Source organism: Odocoileus virginianus, chromosome 23 (assembly GCF_023699985.2).
Source record: "Odocoileus virginianus isolate 20LAN1187 ecotype Illinois chromosome 23, Ovbor_1.2, whole genome shotgun sequence".
Taxonomy (NCBI): domain Eukaryota; kingdom Metazoa; phylum Chordata; class Mammalia; order Artiodactyla; family Cervidae; genus Odocoileus; species Odocoileus virginianus.
The window spans coordinates 44130215-44153241 of NC_069696.1; the positions used below are offsets into that span (position 1 = coordinate 44130215).

General features: G+C 38.4%; 1 protein-coding gene across 1 annotated transcript in view; it reads right to left on the minus strand.

Moving 5' to 3' along the window:
• POLR3B (RNA polymerase III subunit B) overlaps window positions 1-23027 on the minus strand; it is a 109763-nt gene that overhangs the window by 71766 nt on the left and 14970 nt on the right. The window contains exons 8-12 of the mRNA XM_070454011.1: window positions 21989-22106; window positions 20411-20519; window positions 13097-13219; window positions 5336-5455; window positions 2993-3127 (exon numbers count right to left, since the gene is read on the minus strand). Of these exons, the coding sequence (XP_070310112.1) occupies window positions 2993-3127; window positions 5336-5455; window positions 13097-13219; window positions 20411-20519; window positions 21989-22106 (605 nt within the window). The remainder of the gene's footprint in view (window positions 1-2992; window positions 3128-5335; window positions 5456-13096; window positions 13220-20410; window positions 20520-21988; window positions 22107-23027) is intronic.

A 23027-nucleotide genomic window follows, 5' to 3' on the forward strand; every position in this document is an offset into this window, starting at 1 on the left:
AAAGAACATGGGAATGGAAGCAGGTGCAGGGGAAGAGAGGGATGGACAAGCCCATTTCGGCAACTTCCTGTAGAAACTGGCAAAGGGACTTGAATAAGTATCCTGAACAGAAGCAAATGCCCTTAACCTTTCACCACAAAAGCTCCGCTCTGTTTTAATTGGTCCCTTACACTTAAGACTTTTGTGTCTCAAATTGCAACAAAGTTTTTTTGGGGATCCCAGATCAATCTGTCCTAGCCCCCTGATTCAAGCACAAGGAAATGCTCCAGGACTAAACAAGTAAAGACTAAGAGCACACTCAACAAAACTACGGCCCCATTAATAAATTTCTCCACCCTTCAAATGTCCTCATAAGAGAAATAACGTCCTCCAGTTCACGGAGCAGTAAGAAGCTACAAGGCCTATTCCCACAAGAAGCCACATTATTTAGGTCAAGAGTAAAGTGATGAAAAGGGATGGAATGTTGGTGATATTATAATATTCAATACCTCTCACTGTTGGCATGAGGCCGTTCAGCCTGCCTAAGACAGGAGCACTAAAGGGCAAATTATATTTAAGAAAAAATGCTGACAGCTCATCAATTGATTTTCAATGAAAATGCTAAAAAAAAAAAAAATTAATAAAGAAGTTAAGCTGCTGAAATACAGTTTCACCAATTAGCTTAATGTCAGAGAATTCTAATTAGGCGTCTTGAGATTGCTATTTAGTGTTTAAGCCTTCAGAGTGCCAAATTCTCCTTTTCACACAAACTGGTTGCAAAATTAAAGCCATTAGGCAGCCTTAATTACATTATCAGAACAGCTGGGATTAGGCAATCTCTGAAGTCAAGACGGCATTCTTTTGTCACCGGGTGGAAATCCCTGGCTTTCCAGGGTGCCGGATTTTGGTGCCGTTCCATATCTCACCCATACAAAGCAAGCTGCATTAGAAACAAAAAAATCTGCAGACAAAGAATAGAGTAATGCTCGGCAAATAATGAACACATTACCGAAAGAGAAAAGGTAGGTGCAAAGATTAAGCCTGAAACCGGTAGGTTTTGCTAACACCTCTATTGGCGGCCAGCCGGCCAGTCCTCCGGTGGCAGTGAGACTGAGGGAAGGTTCTCTGAACCCGCCTGGCCAGCGGATACAGCTCTGTTATCTAACGCTGAAGCACATTCATACTCCCTCATCCCACGGGGTGTGAAATTAGCAGCTATTGTTTTTACGAATTTTTGCCAACACAATCCCTTTTATGTTCTTACACTGTTTATAAAGCCATGTTTTCTTGCACATGGGAACCCTCTTTTAATTCTAATTTTTTAAGCAACAGGATAGTCTTTTCCTCTCCCCTCCTGACTCCACTTCTTAGTCCTCCAAACAAGCAACACTTTTTTTTAAAGGACTATTTGAACATTAAGATTTCTTTTCCAATTATACAGATCTGTAAAATTGGGATTGTTGGTGGTAGGGTTACACACAATCAGTCCCCTGAACTGTGGTCAATCTGAAGGTGGCCAAGAGCCCACCAGTTAGCCTCAGCCATTGACCAAACAACTTCCCAAGTATTCCAGGCTTTAATTTTTTCTCAGAAAAAACTGATACGATTATAATTCCAGTTTTTTACATTTTAGACGTGGTAATTAATATCTGCTGTTCTGATCGCAGCCACCATCACTCATCTGGAATACTGCCACAGTCTCCTATCTGAACTTTCTTGGCAGGTTCATCTCCAAATAAGACCTTTTAAACTGAAATTGATGGTGTCACTTCTCTGATTATAACTCTCTTGTGATTCTCTACTGCAGGAGCAATTAAATCCAAACCCCTTCCCATGGCATACGATGCTAGTTCTCCAGTGTCCTCTCTCACCACCCCCACACCTCACACTCCAGAAATACGGGTCCTCTTCCAGTTCCTCCAACAAGGGCACTGCCTGAAGTCGTATGTTGCTCGTGTGGGTCTCCTAATAGAATGCAGTTCCAGAGGTTGTATGAGACTGGATTCTCCTCTCAAGTCTCAGCTGGAATGTCTGAGGGCTCAGCTTAAAATATTTATCACTTTTTGAAAGAGATATTTAATCAAGTGACTGATTTAATCAAGAGATTGACCCTAAGATGATTGAGTCGTTGGAATGAGACCAAAATTCTAAAACAGCTGTTAAGGTTCAAGGATGTTAATGCAAACACGGTTGTGATGAATAAACAAGTAAGAAATCTCAGTAGAGAAACAGAAGCTAAAAGTACCAGAATGAAATTTCTAGAACTGAAAACACAACATCTAAACTAAAAAAGTAATTGGATCAGTGTAATAAGCATGTTAGAGAAACATAAGAAAAATTAGGGAACTTGAAAATAGATCAGTAGAAATTATGCAACCTGAAGAAGAGAGCTAACCTGGGGGAAGAAAAAATTAACAGAGCCTCAATATTAAAGGGTCAAACAAGATAATTTGAGTTAGAAGGACAAGAGAGAATAATATAAAAAAGATATTTGAAGAAATAGGTTCTAAAAAATGTCTCAAATTTAGTTAGACATAAATTTACAGACTGAAGAATTTAGCAAATTCTAAGTAGGACATTAACAGAGACCACCACATCAAGGCACTTCTTTTAAGCCACAAGATAGAAAAGGGACCTTTGTCTATCTTATTTTTCCTCTATCCCCAGTTTCTATAACTATGCCTGGGACATGGTAGAAGTTTAATAGACATCTGTTAACTGAATAAATGATACTACTTAATATCATACATCACTTTCTATTATTAAACACAATGAGAGAATATAAACATCTCAAAAAAGATATAGGTAACACTACTAACATATTTAAAGAACTAAGAGTTTTCATAGTTCAAGAAATTCTTAAGTCAAAGAGGTAGTAAGTCAGGTATGAATGTTTATATTCCAAATATACAAACCTATATTCCATTCAACTGTTTCTTCCTCCTATCTAAAATGAATAGTAAATTAATTTTTATTGAGGAAAATAAGATTTGACATAAAATAGTTAAATCACCTGTCCTGCCAACTCCAACCTCTTGTTACCATAATAATCTCTGTCATCAACTTTATTATCTCCTTGGGCCAGAATTACTCTTCTCACCATCACTGCAGTATAGATACATTTGGCTCGGAAATTGAATTCTTTAACCTGTAATTCAGAAATTAGAGAAAAAATTTTAAGACTCTACACATTAAAATTTAAGGTGCCTCAAGAAAATAACCAATGCTATAATATTTAAATGAGAAAAAAAAATGAATTGTAACAATTCTCCTTATTCAAAAAATTCAACCAGTCTATAAACTCTCTAAAAGCTGAGATGATGACTTTCCATCTTTGTACTCAATACTTGCGGCAGTTTTTCTTCAAAGATGACCACCATTAACTCCTTCCCTCCCCATATGTTTCACCATCTTTGGGTTGGCCTGTAAACTAGCAGTTTCCACTTCTTTCCTCTTAAGAGTCCTGAAATACCAAATGAGAAGTCTAGGATACTCTGTTGGGGAGAAAAGGGCCACGTGGAAAGGCAGTGAGGAGTAAGAGATGTGACTGAAACCTTTGGATGACTCCACCCTCAGCGGCTATCTGTCTGCAACTTCATGAGACTCATGTCAAGAAGCTCCTTCCTGGGACTTCCCTGGTGGTCCAGTGGTTAAGAATCCTCCTTCTAATGCAGGGGACACAGGTTTGATCTCTGGCTGGGGAACTAGGATCCCACATGACGTGATGCAATTAAGCCTATGAGCTGCAACGACTAGGCCCGTGTGCTCTAGAGCCATGTGCCACAACTAAGACCTGATGCAGCTAAATAAATATTAAAACAAGACAAAAAAAAGAACTTCCCTCCCTATCACTGAGCCCCTTCAGACCTGAGAATCCTGAGAGAGAGCAATAAACAGTTATCTCAAGCTACTACGTTTTGGAAATACTTGCTGTGCAGCGATAAATAACAAGAATGGTACTAAAACAGTGTCAGGACTCAACAAATATCTATGGAATAAATGAACAGATTGATAAGTAAATTGCTGCAAATGTTCTACTTAGTTTTCTCTTGTACAACTGAAATCTACATAAATGAATCTAGCCCGATCAGTAAGTTAAATCAAAACTGGCTAAACCACTGCACTGGTTTATTTGGAGAGACATTTAGATAAGTAGGTAAATTCTTTCTCTACATCCCAAACAATGAATACTGAGAGCAGTCTAAGATTATGTCAATTCTAAGGAATATTTCGCAGGCTTGTTTATAAATAATTCACATTATAAAATTTGTTTTACTTTCCTAATTCTCTGAATCAGATCAAGGGCACACACAAACGGCAGCAAAAGGGCAAAATCACAGACCCACATTATTTGGCTAACAAGGTGTTTCAAAATAAGAAAACTGTATCTTCATGTGTTTAGGTGGTCACTGTTCACTTCTACTGTTCCCTCAACTTTTCATTATTTATAATCAGCCCCTGAAGGTAGAGTGTGCAATTCTTAAATTAGATCATTTGTGAATAATACACATGCTAAAAGTCAACATAAACCAGACTATTTGGTTAACAAGGTAAGGCTGACTAACAATTTTATAACTTAGAAAGAGTACATATGTATTAAATGAGGGTAGGGGAAGAATGACTCTTGCCAATATGGTTGAACTCTGTTTAATAATAAGTTAATAAAAATAAATATTAAGCACTGGTTCAAGGGTCAGAAGATGGGATTCTAGCTCTCTCTCTCTGACCTCTAACCAGCTGGATGACAAAAAAAATCATCCAGCTTTTCTGGACTTGAGCATCTATATTCTAAGTGAAGAAGACTGGACAATGTGAGCTCAACGTCTACAAGATAAGCCCACCTAATATTTTAATAAGTATCTATGGTAGTGATGGTAACATAACAGTGAGAATGTACATAATCCCACAGAAACATACACACAAAAAGAATAAATTTTATCTTTTGTATATTTTACCACAATTTTTCAAAAAGTTACACATATGGGCAAGGCACTGTAAGCTTGTTTTTAATTTATTTAAAAATATCTAAGACACCATCTCTGACCTTCAGAGATGAAATCTAGCAGCAGTGCTAACATATATTTGAATATCAAAGAAAAAATTAAAATTTTGTATTGAAAGAAGAATCAAGACAACAAACATGTTCAGATGATGACATAATATAACTAACATTCTCTAAGTACAAATAAACTGTTGACAATGGAAGATCACTTCCAGGGCAGTCCATCGGAGAGTGCTCTTTGGGGCTCTCTCTTTTCTTAGGGAACTGGACTTCAGTTAATGTAAACCGGTACTCCAGCAGAAGTTCATGGACAGCACAACGCTCAGGATTCACAGTCGCAAAGGGTTTACTCACTGGCACGTGGGTCAGGATGGTAGAAGCCAGGAGCTCTCTTGCTTCTTCTATTTTGGTTTTCTTTGGGCCACCTCCCCACATCCTTTGCCTTCTGACTTTGTTCCCTATATATTTTAATGCCTATTAAAAAACAGAATATATTATAATAATGTTTGAATGACATCAGGGAGAATTTATTAAGTTGCTACCCATACACAACACTATAAGCAAAAAAAGACAAGGACCTTTATAAAGAAAACTGAATTGGTCCTAGTTAAAAAAACAACAACATTGGTCATAAATCAATGACAAAATAGTTCCCTTTTTATAATTTGTTTTTTTTTTACTATAAAATTGACACGGGACAATTGTAGTAAGTTTAGACAATACAAAGGAGATAAGTATTTTGGCCATCAATCCTCCACCCGAAGAGAATCCTGTCAACAGTTAACACTTTGGGTGAATATTCTTTTGGGGGGAGGGGGAGTATCTTCTCTCCTCAAAAAGGATTCACACCATCTAAGACTTCTACCCTGAAATCTACAAAGCGCTGCTGAGAGAAGACAAAACCTACATAAATCGAGGGTTATGCCATTTTCATTGACTAGAACATTTAATATACTTAAAGATGGCTTGCTGTTAAAATTCTCTCCAAACTGACCAAAAGATATATTTTTATTGTCAATTATACTCCTGACGGGTTTGTTAAAAAACACAAACTGATTGGATTTCAAAATTTCTATGGAAAAGCAGAAGACCTAGAACAGCTGAAAACAGTGTTGGAACAGTCAGAAGATTCACATGATTTCAGCTATAAAGGAAGTCAGTGAGCACACAGAAAGGAGGCAATGTTGGTCATCGGAAAATGCACGACTAAAGTCACAATGACGCCACCAGGACAAACTGGAACAGTTACAAAGGCTAACAGTGAATGCTGGTGAGGATGTGAAGCAACCGGAACTCTCAGGCGCGGCTGAGGGGACTGCAGAATGGTACCGTCACCCCGGCAGCTCTGACTTTATGAAGGTTACATACACAACTGATTTTTCTTTTGGGGGGGAATTAACACTTGTTGGGATAGTTTCAGGTGAAGAGTAAACAGACACAGCCATACATATACATTCTCCCCCAAACTCCCCTCCCAACCAGACTGCAACATTATATTGAGCAGAGTTCCACATACTATACAGTAGGACCTTGCTGGTTATCCATTTTAAATATAGCGGTGTGTACATGTCAATCCCAAACTCCCTAACTATCTCTTCCCCAATCCTTCTCCCCATCAGCAACTGTAAGTTTGTTCTCTAAGTCTGTGAGTCTTTGTTTCATAAGTAAGTTCACTTGGATCTTTCATTCCTTTTTAGACTCCACATATACGGATGCCATAGAATATTTCTCCTTCTCTGTCTGACTTACTTCAGTCAGTATGACAGCCTCTAGGCCCATCCATGTTGCTGCAAAGGGCATTATTTCACTCTTTTTAATGGCTGAGTAACATTCCACACAACTGCATTTTGATCCAGCAATTCTATTCTCAGGTATTTATCCACGAGAAATGCCAAACTGTTAGGCAGAGACTTGGACAGGAATGTTTATGGTAGTTTTATTCACAACAGCCAAAGAGTGAAATAAACCAAATGTCCATCAACAGGAAAAGATAACAAACTGTGGTATATTCATACAATGGAACACTACTCAACAATTAAAAGGAATGAAGAACATGGATACATGACATAATAAGGAAAAACCTGGATGAGTCTAAGTCGATACGTTCAACAAAAGAAGCTGACAAAACAATAAGTATATACTGCATAATTCCTTATATAAAGTTCTAGAATAGGCAAACTAATCTATGGTGAAAAAAATAAGAAAAGTGGGGAAAAACGGGAATGGAGGTGAAAACTGATTAGAAGAGGCATGAGGGAATTTTCAGGGGTCATGGAAATATTGTGTATCTTATAAAAAGTATACAATTAAGACTTGTATATTATGTGTATATACACTTTACCTTAAAAAGTGAAATGTTAAAAACTAATCATATGACTGATTTGTGTTGCCGCTCAGCAGGAACCAACACAAAACTGTAAAGCAATTTTCCCCCCAATTTAAATAAATAAATAAAAATAAATTTTAAAAACTTAACCAAGTAATAGGTGAGGCAGAGATAGAGCTTTAGATGAAACAAGAATAGCAAAGTTTTTCTGTTTTTAATATTTATTTATTTAGCTCCACCAGGTCTTAGTTACAGCACACGGAATCTTCCATCTTTGCTGTGACTTGCAGGATCAAGCTTCCTGGACAGGGATTAAACCCAGGTCTCCTGCACTGGGAGCATGAAGTCTCAGCCACTGGCAGACCAGGGAAATCCCCGGCAAAGTGTTTTCATGTTGAAGCTGGGTGACAGGCACATGGGGGTTCATAATACTATTCTGTATACTTTTTATATTTTGAAGTTTTTCCGTAAAAAAAGTTTGAAAAGATCATGTGGTTCTTATTATTTTGTAAGAGGAATAAATGCATTAAAAAAAAAAAAACAAAAAACACTGGTTTCCATTTAGTCATAAGAAAGGACTGGGATCCCTGATTCTTTATCCTGGAATTCCTGCTGCCAGTTTCCTGCCTGGAAAAATTTCTTTTCCAGGCTTCAAAACCTAGATCAGGTACCACTTCCTCTTTGAAGCCTTTCCTAACCCCACTTCTTTCTCTCTGCTGTTTAATTCCTTACATATAAAGAACTGAGTACTTCCATTTGTGTTTATATCACACTGTATTCTCCTACTTACCTGTATGTCTCTCTTACTAGACATTTTGTCATCTTTTTTTTTTTTTTTTTTTTTTAATTCCTGACTAAAATAGTCCCTGAAACTGAATGGAACATCTCTGTTAAGACTGCAGATCAAATCTAGAACCTTCCCGATTTAAAAAAAAAAAAAAAAGGCCATCAGCGGGTAAGACAAAATAAGACCTTTAAAACGCAAGCTGCAGTAACAAAGCAAGAAGGAGTAACTAACTAACTGATGGAGGCAAGTCAGCAGATGGTGGGAACCAAGAACAGACAGGCACTTCAATTTTCCCTAAACCGAGCTGTCTTTATCAAACTTCGGTCTTTCAGTTCCTTTGGGAAAGAGGCTATAGGTGCTTCACTTCCTTGAGGAAGAAACAGGAATACAGGGGTACCTTCTGATGCAGCAGAAAGTCACATTTCCCTAGAGCAGCTGATAAAGGTGCCGGGGCTGCAGTGTCAGGGCTGGGGTAAGAGCCCAGCTGGCTTCATAAACAGGGCAAGATGCCAGCCCTGGTGTAGCCTCTCCTTCCAAAAAGGTAGTGACTAATTTCTTCTCCATTTCTCAGAGCCCCTGGCAATGATAACGTAAAACATCTGTGACAAACGTAGCAGCAAAAGGGCTTTATGAGCAGAATAAATGGAGGACTCACTAAGAAGGGGGGCATTCAAAACAAAACAAAACATGTATTTTAAACGATCTACTGAAGTGCCATGTCAAAAGTTCTATTATGTGAGATAATACATTTTTATTTAGAATAACATAGAATATTTTGTGTTGCCCTAACTCATATGTTCAAGTCATCAACCATTTTGGACTAGCTGTGCCTCTGTAACCTTTTATCAGCTGCAAATAATTAATATTTGCTTTCATCCAGCACACAGAGAATAAGCCATCTCAAACTCCTATTTCCTGTTTGTCTCACGCGAGATGTTTGTCTTTCTTAGATAATCACATATTCTCATCTTTTAAAAGAACTTCTCCAATTCACTTTAGAAACTTTTAGTTAGCCATTATTTTCTGTCAGTACCTATTTAAGAGAAATAAATGAATGATCTTCCAACCCACTGTTTAACTACTGTTCAAACAGCTTTACAATGATTGATTTATCTGACCAGCAATGATGATGCTTGCAATAAGATGAATACTGGATCTCACTGAATCCGCTGGGTTATCATCAAGGTAAATTGTTCATCCACATTACACAGCTTTAAAGCATAGAGTGTATCTCCCCAAATGTACCTAATTCCTAAGTATTTAACGTTTTCTCTTCATGTAATTACAAGGTATTTGCAGTTTATAACGAAGATGCATGTTCATCAAATAGTTCACTTTCAATGAAGACCAAAGATAGAACAGGGCAAAGGCTAACAGAGTTTTGCCAAGAGAACGCACTGGTCATAGCAAACACCCTCTTCCAACAACACAAGAGAAGACTCTACACATGGACATCACCAGATGATCACCACCAAAATCAGATTGATTATATTCTTTGCAGCCAAAGGTGAAGAAGCTCTATACAGTCAGCAAAAACAAGACCAGAAGCTGACTGTGGCTCACATCATGAAATCTTTATTGCCAAATTCACACTTAAATTGAAGCAAGTAGGGAAAACCACTAGACCATTCAGGTATGACCTAAATCAAATCCCTTATGATTATATAGTGGAAGTGAGAAATAGATTCAAGGGATTAGACCTGATAGACAGAGTGCCTGAAGAACTATGGATGGAGGTTCCTGACATTGTACAGGAGACAGGAATCAAGACCATCACAAGAAAAAGAAATGCAAAAAGGCAAAATGGTTGTCTGAGGAGGCTTTACAAACAGCTATGACAAGAGAAGTGAAAGGCAAAGGAAAAAAGGAAAGATATACCCATTTGAATGCAGAGTTACCAGAATAGCAAGGAGATAAGAAAGCCTTCCTCAGTGATCAGTGCAAAGAAATGGAGCAAAACAATAGAATGGGAAAGACTAGAGATCTCTTCAAGAAAATCAGAGATACAAAGGGAACTTTTCATGCAAAGATGGGCTCAATAAAGGACAGAAATGGTATGGACCTAACAGAAGCAGAAGATATTAAGAGGTGGCAAGAATACACAGAAGAACTATACAAAAAAGATCTTCATGACCCAGATAATCACGATGGTGTGATCACTCACCTAGAGCTAGACATCCTGGAATGTGAAGTCAAGTGGGCCTTAGAAAACATCACTATGAACAAAGCTATTGGAGGTGATGGAATTCCAGTTGAGCTACTTCAAATTCTAAAAGATGATGCTGTGAAAGTGCTGCACTCAATATGCCAGCACATTTGGAAAACTCAGCAGTGGCTCCAGGACTGGAAAAGGTCAGTTTTCATTTCAATCCCAAAGAAAGGCAATGCCCAAGAATGCTCAAACTATTGCACAATTGCACTCATCTCACACGCTAGTGAAGTAACGCTCCAAGTTCTCCAAGCCAGGCTTCAACAGTACGTGAACCGTGAAGTTCCAGATGTTCAAGCTGGATTTAGAAAAGGCAGAAGAACCAAAGATCAAATTGCCAACATATGTTGGCTCATCCAAAAAGCAAGACAATTCCAGAAAAATATCTACTTCTGCTCTATTGACTATGCCAAAGCCTTTAACTGTGTGGATCACAATGAACTGTGGGAAATTATTCAAGAGATGGGAATACCTGACCACTTAATCTGCCTCCTAAGAAATCTGTATGCAGGTCAAGAATCAACAGTTAGAACTGGACATGGAACAAAAGACTGGTTCTAAATAGGGAAAAGAGTACATCAAGGCTGTATGTTGTCACCCTGCTTATTTAACTTCTATGCAGAGTACATCATGAGAAACGCTGAATGGATGAAGCACAAGCTGGAATTAAGATTGCCAGGAGAAATATCAATAACCTCAGATATGCAGATGATACCACGTTTATGGCAGAAAGTGAAGAAGAACTAAAGAGCTTCTTGTTGAAAGTGAAAGAGGAAAGTGAAAAAGTTGGCTTAAAATTCAACATTCAGAAAACTAAGATTATGGCATCTGGTCCCATCACTTCATGGCAAATAGATGGGGAAGCAATGGAAACAATGACAGACTTTCTTTTCTTGGGCTCCAAAATCACTGCCGATGGTGACTGCAGCCATGAAATTAAGACACTTGCTCCTTGGAAGAAAAATTATGACAAACCTAGACAGCTTATTAAAAAGCAGAGACACTGCCAACCAAGGTCCATCTAGTCAAAGCTATGGTTTTTCCAGTGGTCATGTATGGATGTGAGAGTTGGACTATAAAGAAAGCTGAGCGCAGAATAATTGATGCTTTTGAACTGTGGTGTTGGAGAAGATTCTTGAGAATCCCTTGGAGAGCAAGGAGATCCAACCAGTCCATCCTAAAGGAAATCAGTCCTGAATATTCATTGGAAGGACTGATGCTGAAGCTGAAACTCCAATACTTTGGCTGCCTGATGTGAAGAAGTGACTTATCTGAGAAGACCCTGATGCTGGGAAAGACTGAAGGCAGGAGGAGAAGGGGACAACAGAGGATGAAATGATTGGATAGCATCACCAACTCAATGGGCATGAGTTTGAGTAAACTCTGGGAACTGGTGATGGACAGGGAGGCCTGGTGTGCTGCAGTCCATGGGGTCACAAAGAGTCAGACACGACTGAGTGACTGAACAGAACTGAAATCAAAACAACTTCTCCTGATGCTGTCTGCCTGGTTAACTAGAGTTCACTGGTTAATTAACTACAGAAAAAGAAGAAGGCAGTGGTAAGAATAATTGTTACTACTTTCTGCTTTGGAATTTATGCGTACTTACATATGACAATCAATCTTTCGAAATGTTTCGTTTAGTCTATGAAATTTTCAAGACTCATTTCATTTTTCAGAACACATACTAACAGATATAAGGAAAATGCTATCTCTAATAACATGCTGGGTGACAAAAAAAAAGCAGCATGGGATTTATACCTTATTTAAGCAACCCAACAGAATAGACAATGTATACATGGATAAATAAGAACTGTCCATTGTGCTTCTCTATAGTAGAGAAATCCTACCTACTAGTACGGCTATGAGGAAGGTCACTACTGATTTACTCTTAGCAAAGCACCTTACAAATATGTAACTAAAAATCCTGGGTATGGCTATGAGGGCTACTGGTCACATGCGGAGGAAAGTCTAATAATTTTGATTATGTTTAGCATATTTAAAGGGGTTTCCCAGGTGGCTCATTTGTAAAGAATTCACCTGCCAAGAAGAAGACGTGGGTTCGATCCCTGGGTCAGGAAGATCCCCTGGAGAAGGAAATGGCAACCCACTTCAGTATTCTTGCCTGGAAAATCCCACTGACAGAGGAGCCTGGAGGCTACCGCCCATGGGGTCGCAGAGTCAGACAGGACTTAGTGACTAAACAAGAAAGCATATAAACAGTTTCCTATCTTCATCTTTGAGTCTGGTCCTAAAATCCACAGGTTCCAGCTGGGAGTGCCTAAGGCAGGTCAATGAAGGCTCTGTAGAGGCAAAGGGATGCTGAGCCTGGGTCTTTTTTGCTGGAAACATTGAAAATTCAGCAAAAGGGATAGAGACCACATACGACTGGATGCTGAAAGCAACTGGAAGCAGGGAATAAAAAGGAATATTAAAGAGAAAGATGTAAAAAAAAAAAAAGCTTTCTACACTAGAGGTGTTATAGTTTAAAAAATTGTGTCACCAGGCAAATAGAGAAAAGAAGAGTACTTGCTATTTATTACATTAGAACAAAAGCCTCTTGGTCCCTCTGCTTCTAAGTTGGACACCAAAGCTGATAACTGATCTAGGCAGACTCCTCCAATCCCTCAAATAATGAGCCAAAGAAGCTCCTTGACCAGTACTCCCATCTCCCCAACATCCACCCCAAATCTCTACCCGCAAAAGTCACTGCATTTGATGCTTTAGCGACGAGCAGCATTAAATCTCCAATTAATTCCCTTTCGTAGTGAAGGACAACGTGAAAAGACACACCTGCATCTGTGTGAAAATCTGAGCTTTCTGGCACTCTTCCAGACTGGGCCCAAACGCAGCCATCACGTGCTCCTCTGTTCCGATCATCTGCACAATTTCCTGGTCACTCTCAACACCCATGGCCTAGGAAGGGAAGAAAAGATAGAAAGAGTGTGGGCTTTGTGTTAACTCACTGACATTTGCTTATGCTAATTTGGCATTGTTTGTGGGTATTACTTCTAAGCAAAAGCTAGCTCTTTTCTCAGAAACGGTGCCATCTGGCATTGGCAGTCACAGCCCAAGCTGCAAAAGAACCTGAAACAAAAATTTTGATGAGGAAGAAGAAAAACAAACATTCTCAAGCGCTTTCTGCATGTGTACTACCTTCTATAATTTATAAGTATCCGAGGGAGTGGGGCGGGAGAGCAGAGACCCTGGTCACAATTACAAAGGCAAACTGAAAAAAAAAAGGAAACAAAAAAAAGGCAAAGAGCAGTAAATCAGAAAATATGCATGGCTGAAAATAAACAGAACCCTCAAAAAGTTTTGCCGCAAGACAAAATTTTCTGAGAACTGTCAAATCATGCACCTTTAGGCTCAAAGAATTTTTCCTAGAGGATGTTTTACCTCACTATCCTAGAGATATCAAGCTCTACTTTATGTAGGTTTTTAATGAGATTTTTATAAAACCAAGAACACCCTTAGGTTTAAAAAACCCATTTATCTTTAAGTGTTTCAAGGTGGCAGCCAGCAACACAGGTCTTTGTAGATTCCATATGGTCGTCCTAAGCCTCACTCCTTCACACATTTGCCTGGCATTCTGCCACATCAAGAAATAGAGCATGGACTCACTAAACCTATCCTGGCAGAAAATCCACTTCTAAGAAGTTAAGGGGAAAAGTTACATTTGTATTCAAATTCTTCCTTTACCTACACAGAGAAAAGAGAACCTGGGGTACTTGTCTATTAAACTTTGATGATCTAGTTCTCAGCTCTTCTCCACACACGAGATAGGGAAAATCACATTCTGAGCCTGATGCAGAACACGGAGGGCATCACGCTGGGCACAATGGAAGGGGCACCTCTGCAAAGTTGACAGAGGATGTCAACAGGCCTGACGACCACCAGTGCCCATCACCTCCTCCACCTGAGTGTCTTCATTTCCGTCATGACAGGGCACACCAGGTCCCTTCCAGCTCAACACTCCACCACGCTACATTTGAATTTTAATAGTCTGTATCATACAAATTCAATCTGGGTATCTCAGATCAGATGTGAGCTTACTGAAAGTTTCGAAGCTTGCCAGGACAGTTGCTGTTGTTCAGTCGCTCAGTGGTGTCCGACTCTTTGCGACCCATGGACTGCAGCACACCAAGCTTCCCTGTCCTTCACCATCTACCAGAGTTTGCTCAAACTCATGTCCTTTAAGTCATGATGCCATCCAACCATCTCATCCTCTGTCATCCCCTTCTCCTCCTGCCCCCAACCCCTCCCAGCATCAGGGTCTTTTCCAATGGGTCAGCTCTTCTCGTCAGGTGGCCAAAGTATTGAAGCTTCAGCTTCAGCATCAGTCCTTCCAATGAATATTCAGGACTGATTTCCTTTAGGATTGACTGGTTTGATCTCCTTGCAGTCCAAAGGTCTTGCAAGTGTCTTCTCCAGCACCACAATTTAAAGCATCAATTCTTTGGTGCTCAGCCTTCTTTATGGTCCAACTCTCACATCCATACATGACTACTGGAAAAACCACAGCTTTGACTAGACGGACCTTAGTCAGCAAGTAATGTCTCTGCTTTTTAATATGCTGTCTAGGTTTGTCATAGTTTTTCTTCCAAGGTGCAAGTGTCTTTTAATTTTGTGGCTGCAGTCACCATCCACAGTGATTATGGAGCCCAAGAAAAGAAAATCTGTCACTGTTTCCATTTCTTCCCCATCTATTTGCCATGAAGTGATGGGACTGGATGCCATGATTTTAGTTTTTTTAATGCTGAGTTTTAAGCCAGCTTTTTCACTCTCCTCTGTCACCCTCATCAAGATGCACCTCTGCTTGGGTGTGGGCTAAACTTAATGACTCACTTCTATACATAAAAGTTAGAAAACCACTCTATGACTCTGGAGCCTGGGTCACAAAGGTTCTGTACCTTCTTGCTGGCTCCTCTGGGGACCAGTGGCCATGTCATGGAGACACTCCAGCTCCCATGGAAGGGCCAGTGGTAAGAAGTCAGGTCTCCTACCCTGAGGGTCAGCCACCTCCAGCTCCAATCCAGTCTTCAGATGACTGAAGCCTTAGCGGACGCCTCGCCTCATGAAAGACCCTGAGCCAGGACTACTCAGTCTACCAGGCCCAAACCCCTGACCAACAGAGACTCTGTTGTAATTTGTTACTCAGCAATAAACCAACTTTGGGAGTTAAGCCCACTAAACTTAATATTTTAAGCATACAACTTGTTTCGAAAAATTTTTTTGTTTCGTGAACAAAATGAATGTTTTCAGGATACACACCTTTTTTTTATTTGTTAATTTTCATGTCAGTTTTCATGTCTTTTTTATCTCTGATACAATGTATTAATTCAAATGGACACCAGAGAGCAACTCTAAACATTACACAGATTCATTAAAACATGGTCTTCCTAGGACTTCCCTAGTGGTCCAGTGGTTAAGAATCTGCCTCTCAATGCAGGGGACAAGGGTTTGATCCCTGGTCAGGGAACTAAGATGCCACATGCAATGGAGCTACTAAGGCTACGTGAACTAGAGAAGCCTGTGTGCCTCCATGAAGACCCAGTGCAGTCAAAAAAAGAAAAATACACACACATTTAATCTTTCATGGATTAAAGAACAGCAATCCTAAAAAATTATCAGCTCTAATTTAAAAAAAGAACCCTAGATTATCCTTTAACCAAACACAGAGTTGCATCTACTCTGATGGTGATGGCATATATCTAGTACCATCTAACCTTTGTGGTCTGCCAAGGAGCCACTCAGAAATAACAGATGACAGTACTTCTCTGTGAAAAGCCAGTTAGAATATAAATTAATTTTTACCTGTCAATCTCTCAAAATAATGGGTTTCAATGAAACCAACATATTTTTATAAAAACAACACTAAGGCAATAGTTTGCAGTCATCTTTCTCTAAAATCTTGAATGTAAAACTTTGTAACTAAGGCATCTCACTTCTCAGGGAAAGCCCAAACACTGAAGAAAACCAAAAAAACAAAACAAAACAAAATAAAACACTAAAGCAGATGAGATCTGTGTAGAACAGGTGCCAAACGAAGAAGGCAAAATGATACAGCAGAAAAAGGCCTCGCTGAAACAAACAGAATCCTAGAGCTGAAACAGCAGATGCATTCTGGGTCAGCCCCTTTTCGTTTGGCAAGACAACACCTAAACACGTGAAGGTCACCGTATGTCACCTTAATACTTTTTGGCTCCAAGCAAAAAAGACAGTGTTCTTGATTGTCTCTTTTAGTGTTTAATAATAATGAAATAGTCTTCCCTTGAAGCTGCCACTTCAAATTGTCCTGATGCTGATCTAAGGAGCAAGTCTGTAACTGCACAAAACTCTCGAGTGGCCTAACATGAATCTAAACAGACTGCTTAGGCCTTCCAAATATTTTTAAACTATGAAACAAAGATATGCCAAAGATACATCACACAGTAAATGACACCATATATGCAGAAAGAATGATCTGTGGCAAAGCTTAGCTCTAAAAGCCCTAAACTCTTCCTATATCAGATCACTGAAACACAGGGTGATAACTCAGTCAGGTCGTCATCAATAGTGCTCCAGCTCCAAAGATGGAAGTAACTTTATGACTATTTAGCCTTCGGAAGTCACAGCTACAAATAAATGACATATTGCTATGGAAACGACAGCAAAATGCTCAACCATTTTGCTCTACAGACATAATTTAGACATCTGAAAACCAGCTTTATATGGAACTCTTTGTACTCCAGATATCTAAAATCATTTCACCTAACGAGTAAGTCAAAAGTGAAGGCTATTCAATAACCTCATGAAAAAATAGCAGATAATACAATTCCGCGGAAGGTCACCCAGTCTGGCGATCAGCAATAAGAACAAAAATAAGGGGACGTGCTCTTTAAAAAGTGGCAGGAAGTCTTCTCCTTGGATATCCACTCAGTGTGACTAAAAGTGTGAATTTTAGAGACAGAAAGAATACTAATGAGCACAAGAGAATGATACGCAAGCTAATGGTGATATGTTGCAACATATTATGTGAAGTAGGGAAAAGGTAAGTTCTTAAAATATCTAAGTCAGAAACCAGTGATTTTTCTTTAAAGAGAAGTCAACCTATCATTACCAGAAGCAGTCCACGTAGATAACAAAAGAACTGCATTCACTCACTTGAACTCTGTAATTTTTTTTCTCTTTAAAGACCAAAAATTTCAAAATTATGCAATGCCCAGCCCCCTTGATATCTGTCCTCTTTTTCCATAAAAATCTTCAGGCTGCAGATGGCATCACAGCACAATTGCTGAATACTGAGGGGTACAAAAAATAAAAGTGGGGAAGATTCATGGGCAGGAGAACCTTTATTGTGATTCAAGTCCATAAATAAGGCTGATCTAGGTCTTAAAAGCTTTATCCGTCATATTCAGACTCAGCATGGAGTCAGGAAGCCCTGCTGCTTCTGTCACTTTTAGCCAATTGTTGGCTACAGTCAACAACCATCAAGTCCTAATGACTGTCAAGGTCTGTGTTAGGGCCACACAACACAAAAAGAGAAATGATGTGACTTTTCTGGTAGCCTACTTTATTTTCCCAGGCTTCTGACGTTAAATGTGTAAAGAGGACTCACTAAAAAGAAATAGCATTGTTTTTCTATGCAGTCTACTTTGCGAAAAATGTATTATCTCATTTGCTCTTTAAAGAACCCCCCCTTAGGTAAAATGCTCACTTTAGATGAGTTATCCAAGACTCAGGAAGACTGGGAAATCTATCCAAGGCCACACAGACTACTAAGTGAAGAGACTGGAAATCAACCTGGATCTGCCTGATTGTAAGACATGGAATATTCATTCTATGCTGCCTACCAAATGGGAAGGTCTTAACAGTGGTTAATAAGCAAGTTCATTAAAACAATTCTAGTGAGAGACCCAAAAAAAGTGACAATGTGTGACCAATGTATTTATTTGACCTAAAAATTTTCAAATATTTATTTTAGTTAGTATACACTGCTGATTAAAATGTAATGAATACATTTAGGGGAAAAATTAAACAACATGTACAAGTTTTTAAAAAAATATATAATCCCACTCCCAGGAATTAAGTCTCACAAACACACACAAACATGTATGTACAAGGACCTCCAGTGCTGTGCATAAGAGTGAAAATTTAGCAAAAAAAGACACCTACATGTCCCACTTTAGGAATCTGCTTAAACAGATTATATCATATACATGAATTCTATACAATACCTAGTAAAAATAATGGTGTGGATTTTATTTATAGATGAGGAAAGTTATTAAAAATTCACTAAGTGAAAAAAGTAAAATAAAATCAGTGTGTATATTTTTTCAAAAGAAAAGGAAAAAAGGTCTTAAAAAACTTTATCCAATGTTGTTACACTTTTTAGTGACTTTCTCAATTCAATGTAAGGACTATTTTACAATCAGAAAGGGAGAAGCCGGAAATCTCAACTACTGGCTGCATAAAAATACACATTATTAACTTATAGCCCGATTCTAGAAAGGATTTAAGTCAGCTATGAATATATGTATACATTTACAACATAATATTAAATTTGACAGAAAAAACTGTCTTACCAAACTTTTGTCACCTACGCAGGTGAAGTATTTAAAAGTTTTCTGGTTTTAATGCATGCATGTGTCTAATGATCCATTTTCCATATGCGTGCCGTAACAGTATCTGCATTATAATTAATTTATAATTTCTGGTCTAAGGAAAGCAGTCCTACACATCTTTATAAGCTCTGAAATTGTCCACAAAAGTCCTTCTGATGCATGGTAACATACTGCCCTCTGCTGGAGATGTAATTTCACATAGGTAAAATTTATCCACTAAACCTCACTATATATACAAGATACTGCGTTGGGCAATGTGGGATTCCCCTCAAGAAGAGACAGAATTACTTTGTCTTTTACAAAAATATAATTACAAATAACATAAACTTCAAAGAAAGGTAATAAGAAGTAAATTTAAAAATTCTCAGTGGACATGAGTTTGAGCAGGCTCCAGGAGATGGTGACGGACGGGGAAGCCTGCCATGATGCTGTCCATGGGCCTGCAGAGTCGGACACAACTCAGTGACTGCACAGTAAATATCACTTGAACATCATTTCTACAGGAAAATGTCTTTTGGGTTTTAAGTCAACAATTCACAAAGAAGATTTTAAAAATCAGCTTTAGCTTAAAGGTTCGTTATCTATGAAAAAATTCACAGGAATCCCGAAGTCCATAAAAAAGAACAAAAGACTCAGATCATCCTCTTTGACCTAGAAAATTACACTTCTAGAAACTTAGCCTACAGATATCCTTGCTCTGAATAAAATAATACAGCAGCTTTGAAACAGCAAGAGCTGTGTGCCCATTGATAAGAAAAATTATGGTACACCTATAAATGGAATCATTTAGAAAAAAAAAACAGTAGCTGCATATGAACTAATAAAACGCTTATCTTCAAGATGTAAGTTACAAAAAAGAAAACAAGCTAAGTGCAAAACAGGGTGCAGTGTATGTAAGTAAAAGTGAAAGTGAGAAAGTGAAATCATTCACTCGTGTCCAACTCTTTGTGACCCCGTGGGACTGTAGTCTACCAGGCTCCTCTGTCCATGGGATTTTCTAGGCAAGAGTACCGGAATGGGTTGCCATTTCCTTCTCCAATGTAAGCGAAAAACAAAACATAAACCTACAACATACTCAGGTGCTGTACATGCATAGACTACCTCTAGAGGGATGCACCAGAAACCAGTGTTCCTGGGTAGGACAACTACGTTTTTAGGTACAGGTGGGTGAGAGGCCTACTCATTACTATACATCCTTTTTTATCTTTGGAATTCTTATCGTGTTTCCATTTTAAAGAATAGATCACTACTTTTAAAAATACTTGAACCCTAGCCTCACTAGCTTTCAATTTATATTACATGCCTGACAATTTCTCTATGTCATAAATCTTTACATTCCTACAACTCCTTGTGCTCAATTTTCTACCTATATATGAAAATAAACTATAAAAAATTATTTATAATTTTCAGAAGATATTTGCAGGCTCAATTTTTCTAACCTATATATAAAAATAAAAGTATGAAAGAATTCTTTATAATTTTCAGATACTTGAAAACTCACCTTAAATATGATGACAATAGGTATATCTTCTGACAAAGTATTATGTCTCAAATAAAACCGTCCTTGTTTCACAGCCATATTGGTTCTGCTTTTTTTCTCATGAGTAGAGCTATAAGAAAACACAGTTGGTTAAACTACATTCCCACCTAGTTTCAAGCTAGTAACATGCAAGAGCAATAACTAACAATCAATAAGATTCAAGTGATCAGCAATGATCAGTAAGGTCCTTCCAAACAGGTACCTTTGAAAGACACATAACTCGTCTCCAGCCTCCTTTGCCACTTCCATGAACATTTTAGAACACTAGAATTGTTTCTTTAGCTGTGAGATTATGGCAGAAGTTCTATGGGTGAATAAGCAATAATCACCAATTCATTTTAACCTACTTTACTTTGATTCCACTTGAACTGCTTTGTTCTAATATGGGATATATTTCTGATCAATTTTAAATATTTGAAAAGAAAAACTTTAAAATGAGTGTATACCACAATAGGAAAACCACAAGGAAATGAATGCATAGTATGAATTTTTAAAATAATAATCCAATAAAACATAGTACAGTTTTAGTATATAGTAAAGTCAAAAGAAACTAAGGAATCTCCTATTGAGATCTCAGTTAGCTGAAACTTTCCTAATGGATTTAAAAACATTTCCTAGCTTTAATCCACCACAATAACAACACATACTGATCACCTATTACATACTGTGCACTGTTATTCACTCTATGAACATTAGCTGTAATCTCCTACATACTAACACTTATTTTGTAGTGTTATCCCTAAATCATGTATGAAAGAAACCAAGGCTTAGAGAAGTTAAGTACTGTAATTTCACTCCCAAGTGCCTTATGGCTAGTAAACAACTGTGGGATTCAAATCCTGATTGCCCTGGCTTCAAAAGCTGCATACAACAGGAAGATGTGGGTTCCAGAATTATTACATCTTGATCCAAATGCTGGCTTCCTCTGATGATCAGTGTCAACCTGTGAGCAAGGCCTGTTACTCACCTGAAAATAACTGCACTTATCATGGAGGGCAGAGGCGACAAATACATATAACACACCTAATACACTCTCTGGCTCCTACTAACTGCTCAACAAATGGGCATTATTGTTAGCTGCCTCTTCACCAGAAAGAAAAATTCTGAAACTCTAAGCTGAGCAGTTCATTATAAGGCATCAGAATAGAAACACTATTTCATACTGACATCTTAACCATGCCACATGTTTTTTATTCCCAGAACGTTTACCTTTTTGAAAAAGTTCCTTTAATACTGTGTGTTAGTCGCTTAGTCATGTCCAATTCTTTGAGACCCCATGGACTGCAGCCAAGTTCAACTTGGATAAAATAACTAATGGCCTTTTGAACAATGTCTCATACTTTTCATCACTGAAAATTTTAAATCAATACTCTATGATACAGACTTACACAACCAATTGATTGACAGATAGTTTAGTTTAAACATCACACTCCCTGTTACAGAAGAGAAATAACTGGCTACCTCTGTATTCAGTGATAGCCATCTGACACCAATGGGATGATCAATATTTCGTAAGAACACCAACTCTGCCATCCATACCTGGTAACTGAAGCACCCACAGCCCCTTTTCTGTCGGCCTCCACAATGATCCTGTTCTTAGACAGTTGCTCTTGGATAAGAATAACTTTTTCTACTCCTTTAACGATGAAGTAGCCCCCTGCCAGAGGGAAACAAGAAAAGCATCACCAGCCATTCTTCCAACAGCGCAACTGAGCAGTGACAGCAAACTCCTAGTCTTTCTGTTGGGTTGGCCAAAAGGTTAATGTGTATTTTTCTATAACATAGGAAAATCCAAACGAACTTTTCAGCCAATTCAATACCATCATGTTATGGTACGGGGAGACAGTAGTTCAGTCGTGTCCGACTCTTTGCAACCCTGTGGACTGTAGCCTGTCAGGCTCCTCTGTCCATGGAATTCTCCAGACAAGAATACTGGAGTAGGCTGCCATTTCCTTAATTTAAAGGGGTTTGTCAATATTGTTTTACAAATTAACAGTCTCAGCACATGATTTAAACAAATGAGCCACAAGATAAATTTCTGGAGGACAAGGAATGCATCTTATTGGTCTATGGATCATCAGGTCCTGACATATGAGAAGTGAATTTTAAAAAAAGCCAAATAAATTAGTCTTCAGATTTTCTAAGCACAGAAATAACTGACAATCTTCAGTATAAATTAAAATTCGCTCCAAGTTTTCCAACAAATCACTGACAATGGCAGATTAAGAGCAGGTTTCCAAAATATATTCTATACTTGACAAAACTCATAAAACATTATGTTACACTTTTTTGCACACAATTCAGAACAGGATAAAGTAAGACTGTTTTACATTCAGCATATAAGCAAAAACAAGGCAATATATTTGACTTATGAAAAACATCCTATTATTGCTCTAGTGAACTCACATTCTGTGTTATCCTCTTTCCAAAACCTTCTGGGATTCTACACCAGTCACTCAGTCGTGTCTGACTCTTTGTGATCCCATGGTCTATACAGTCCATGGAATTCTCCAGGCCAGAATACTGGAGTGGGTAACCTTTACCTTCTCCAGGGGATCTTCCCAACCCAGGGATTGAA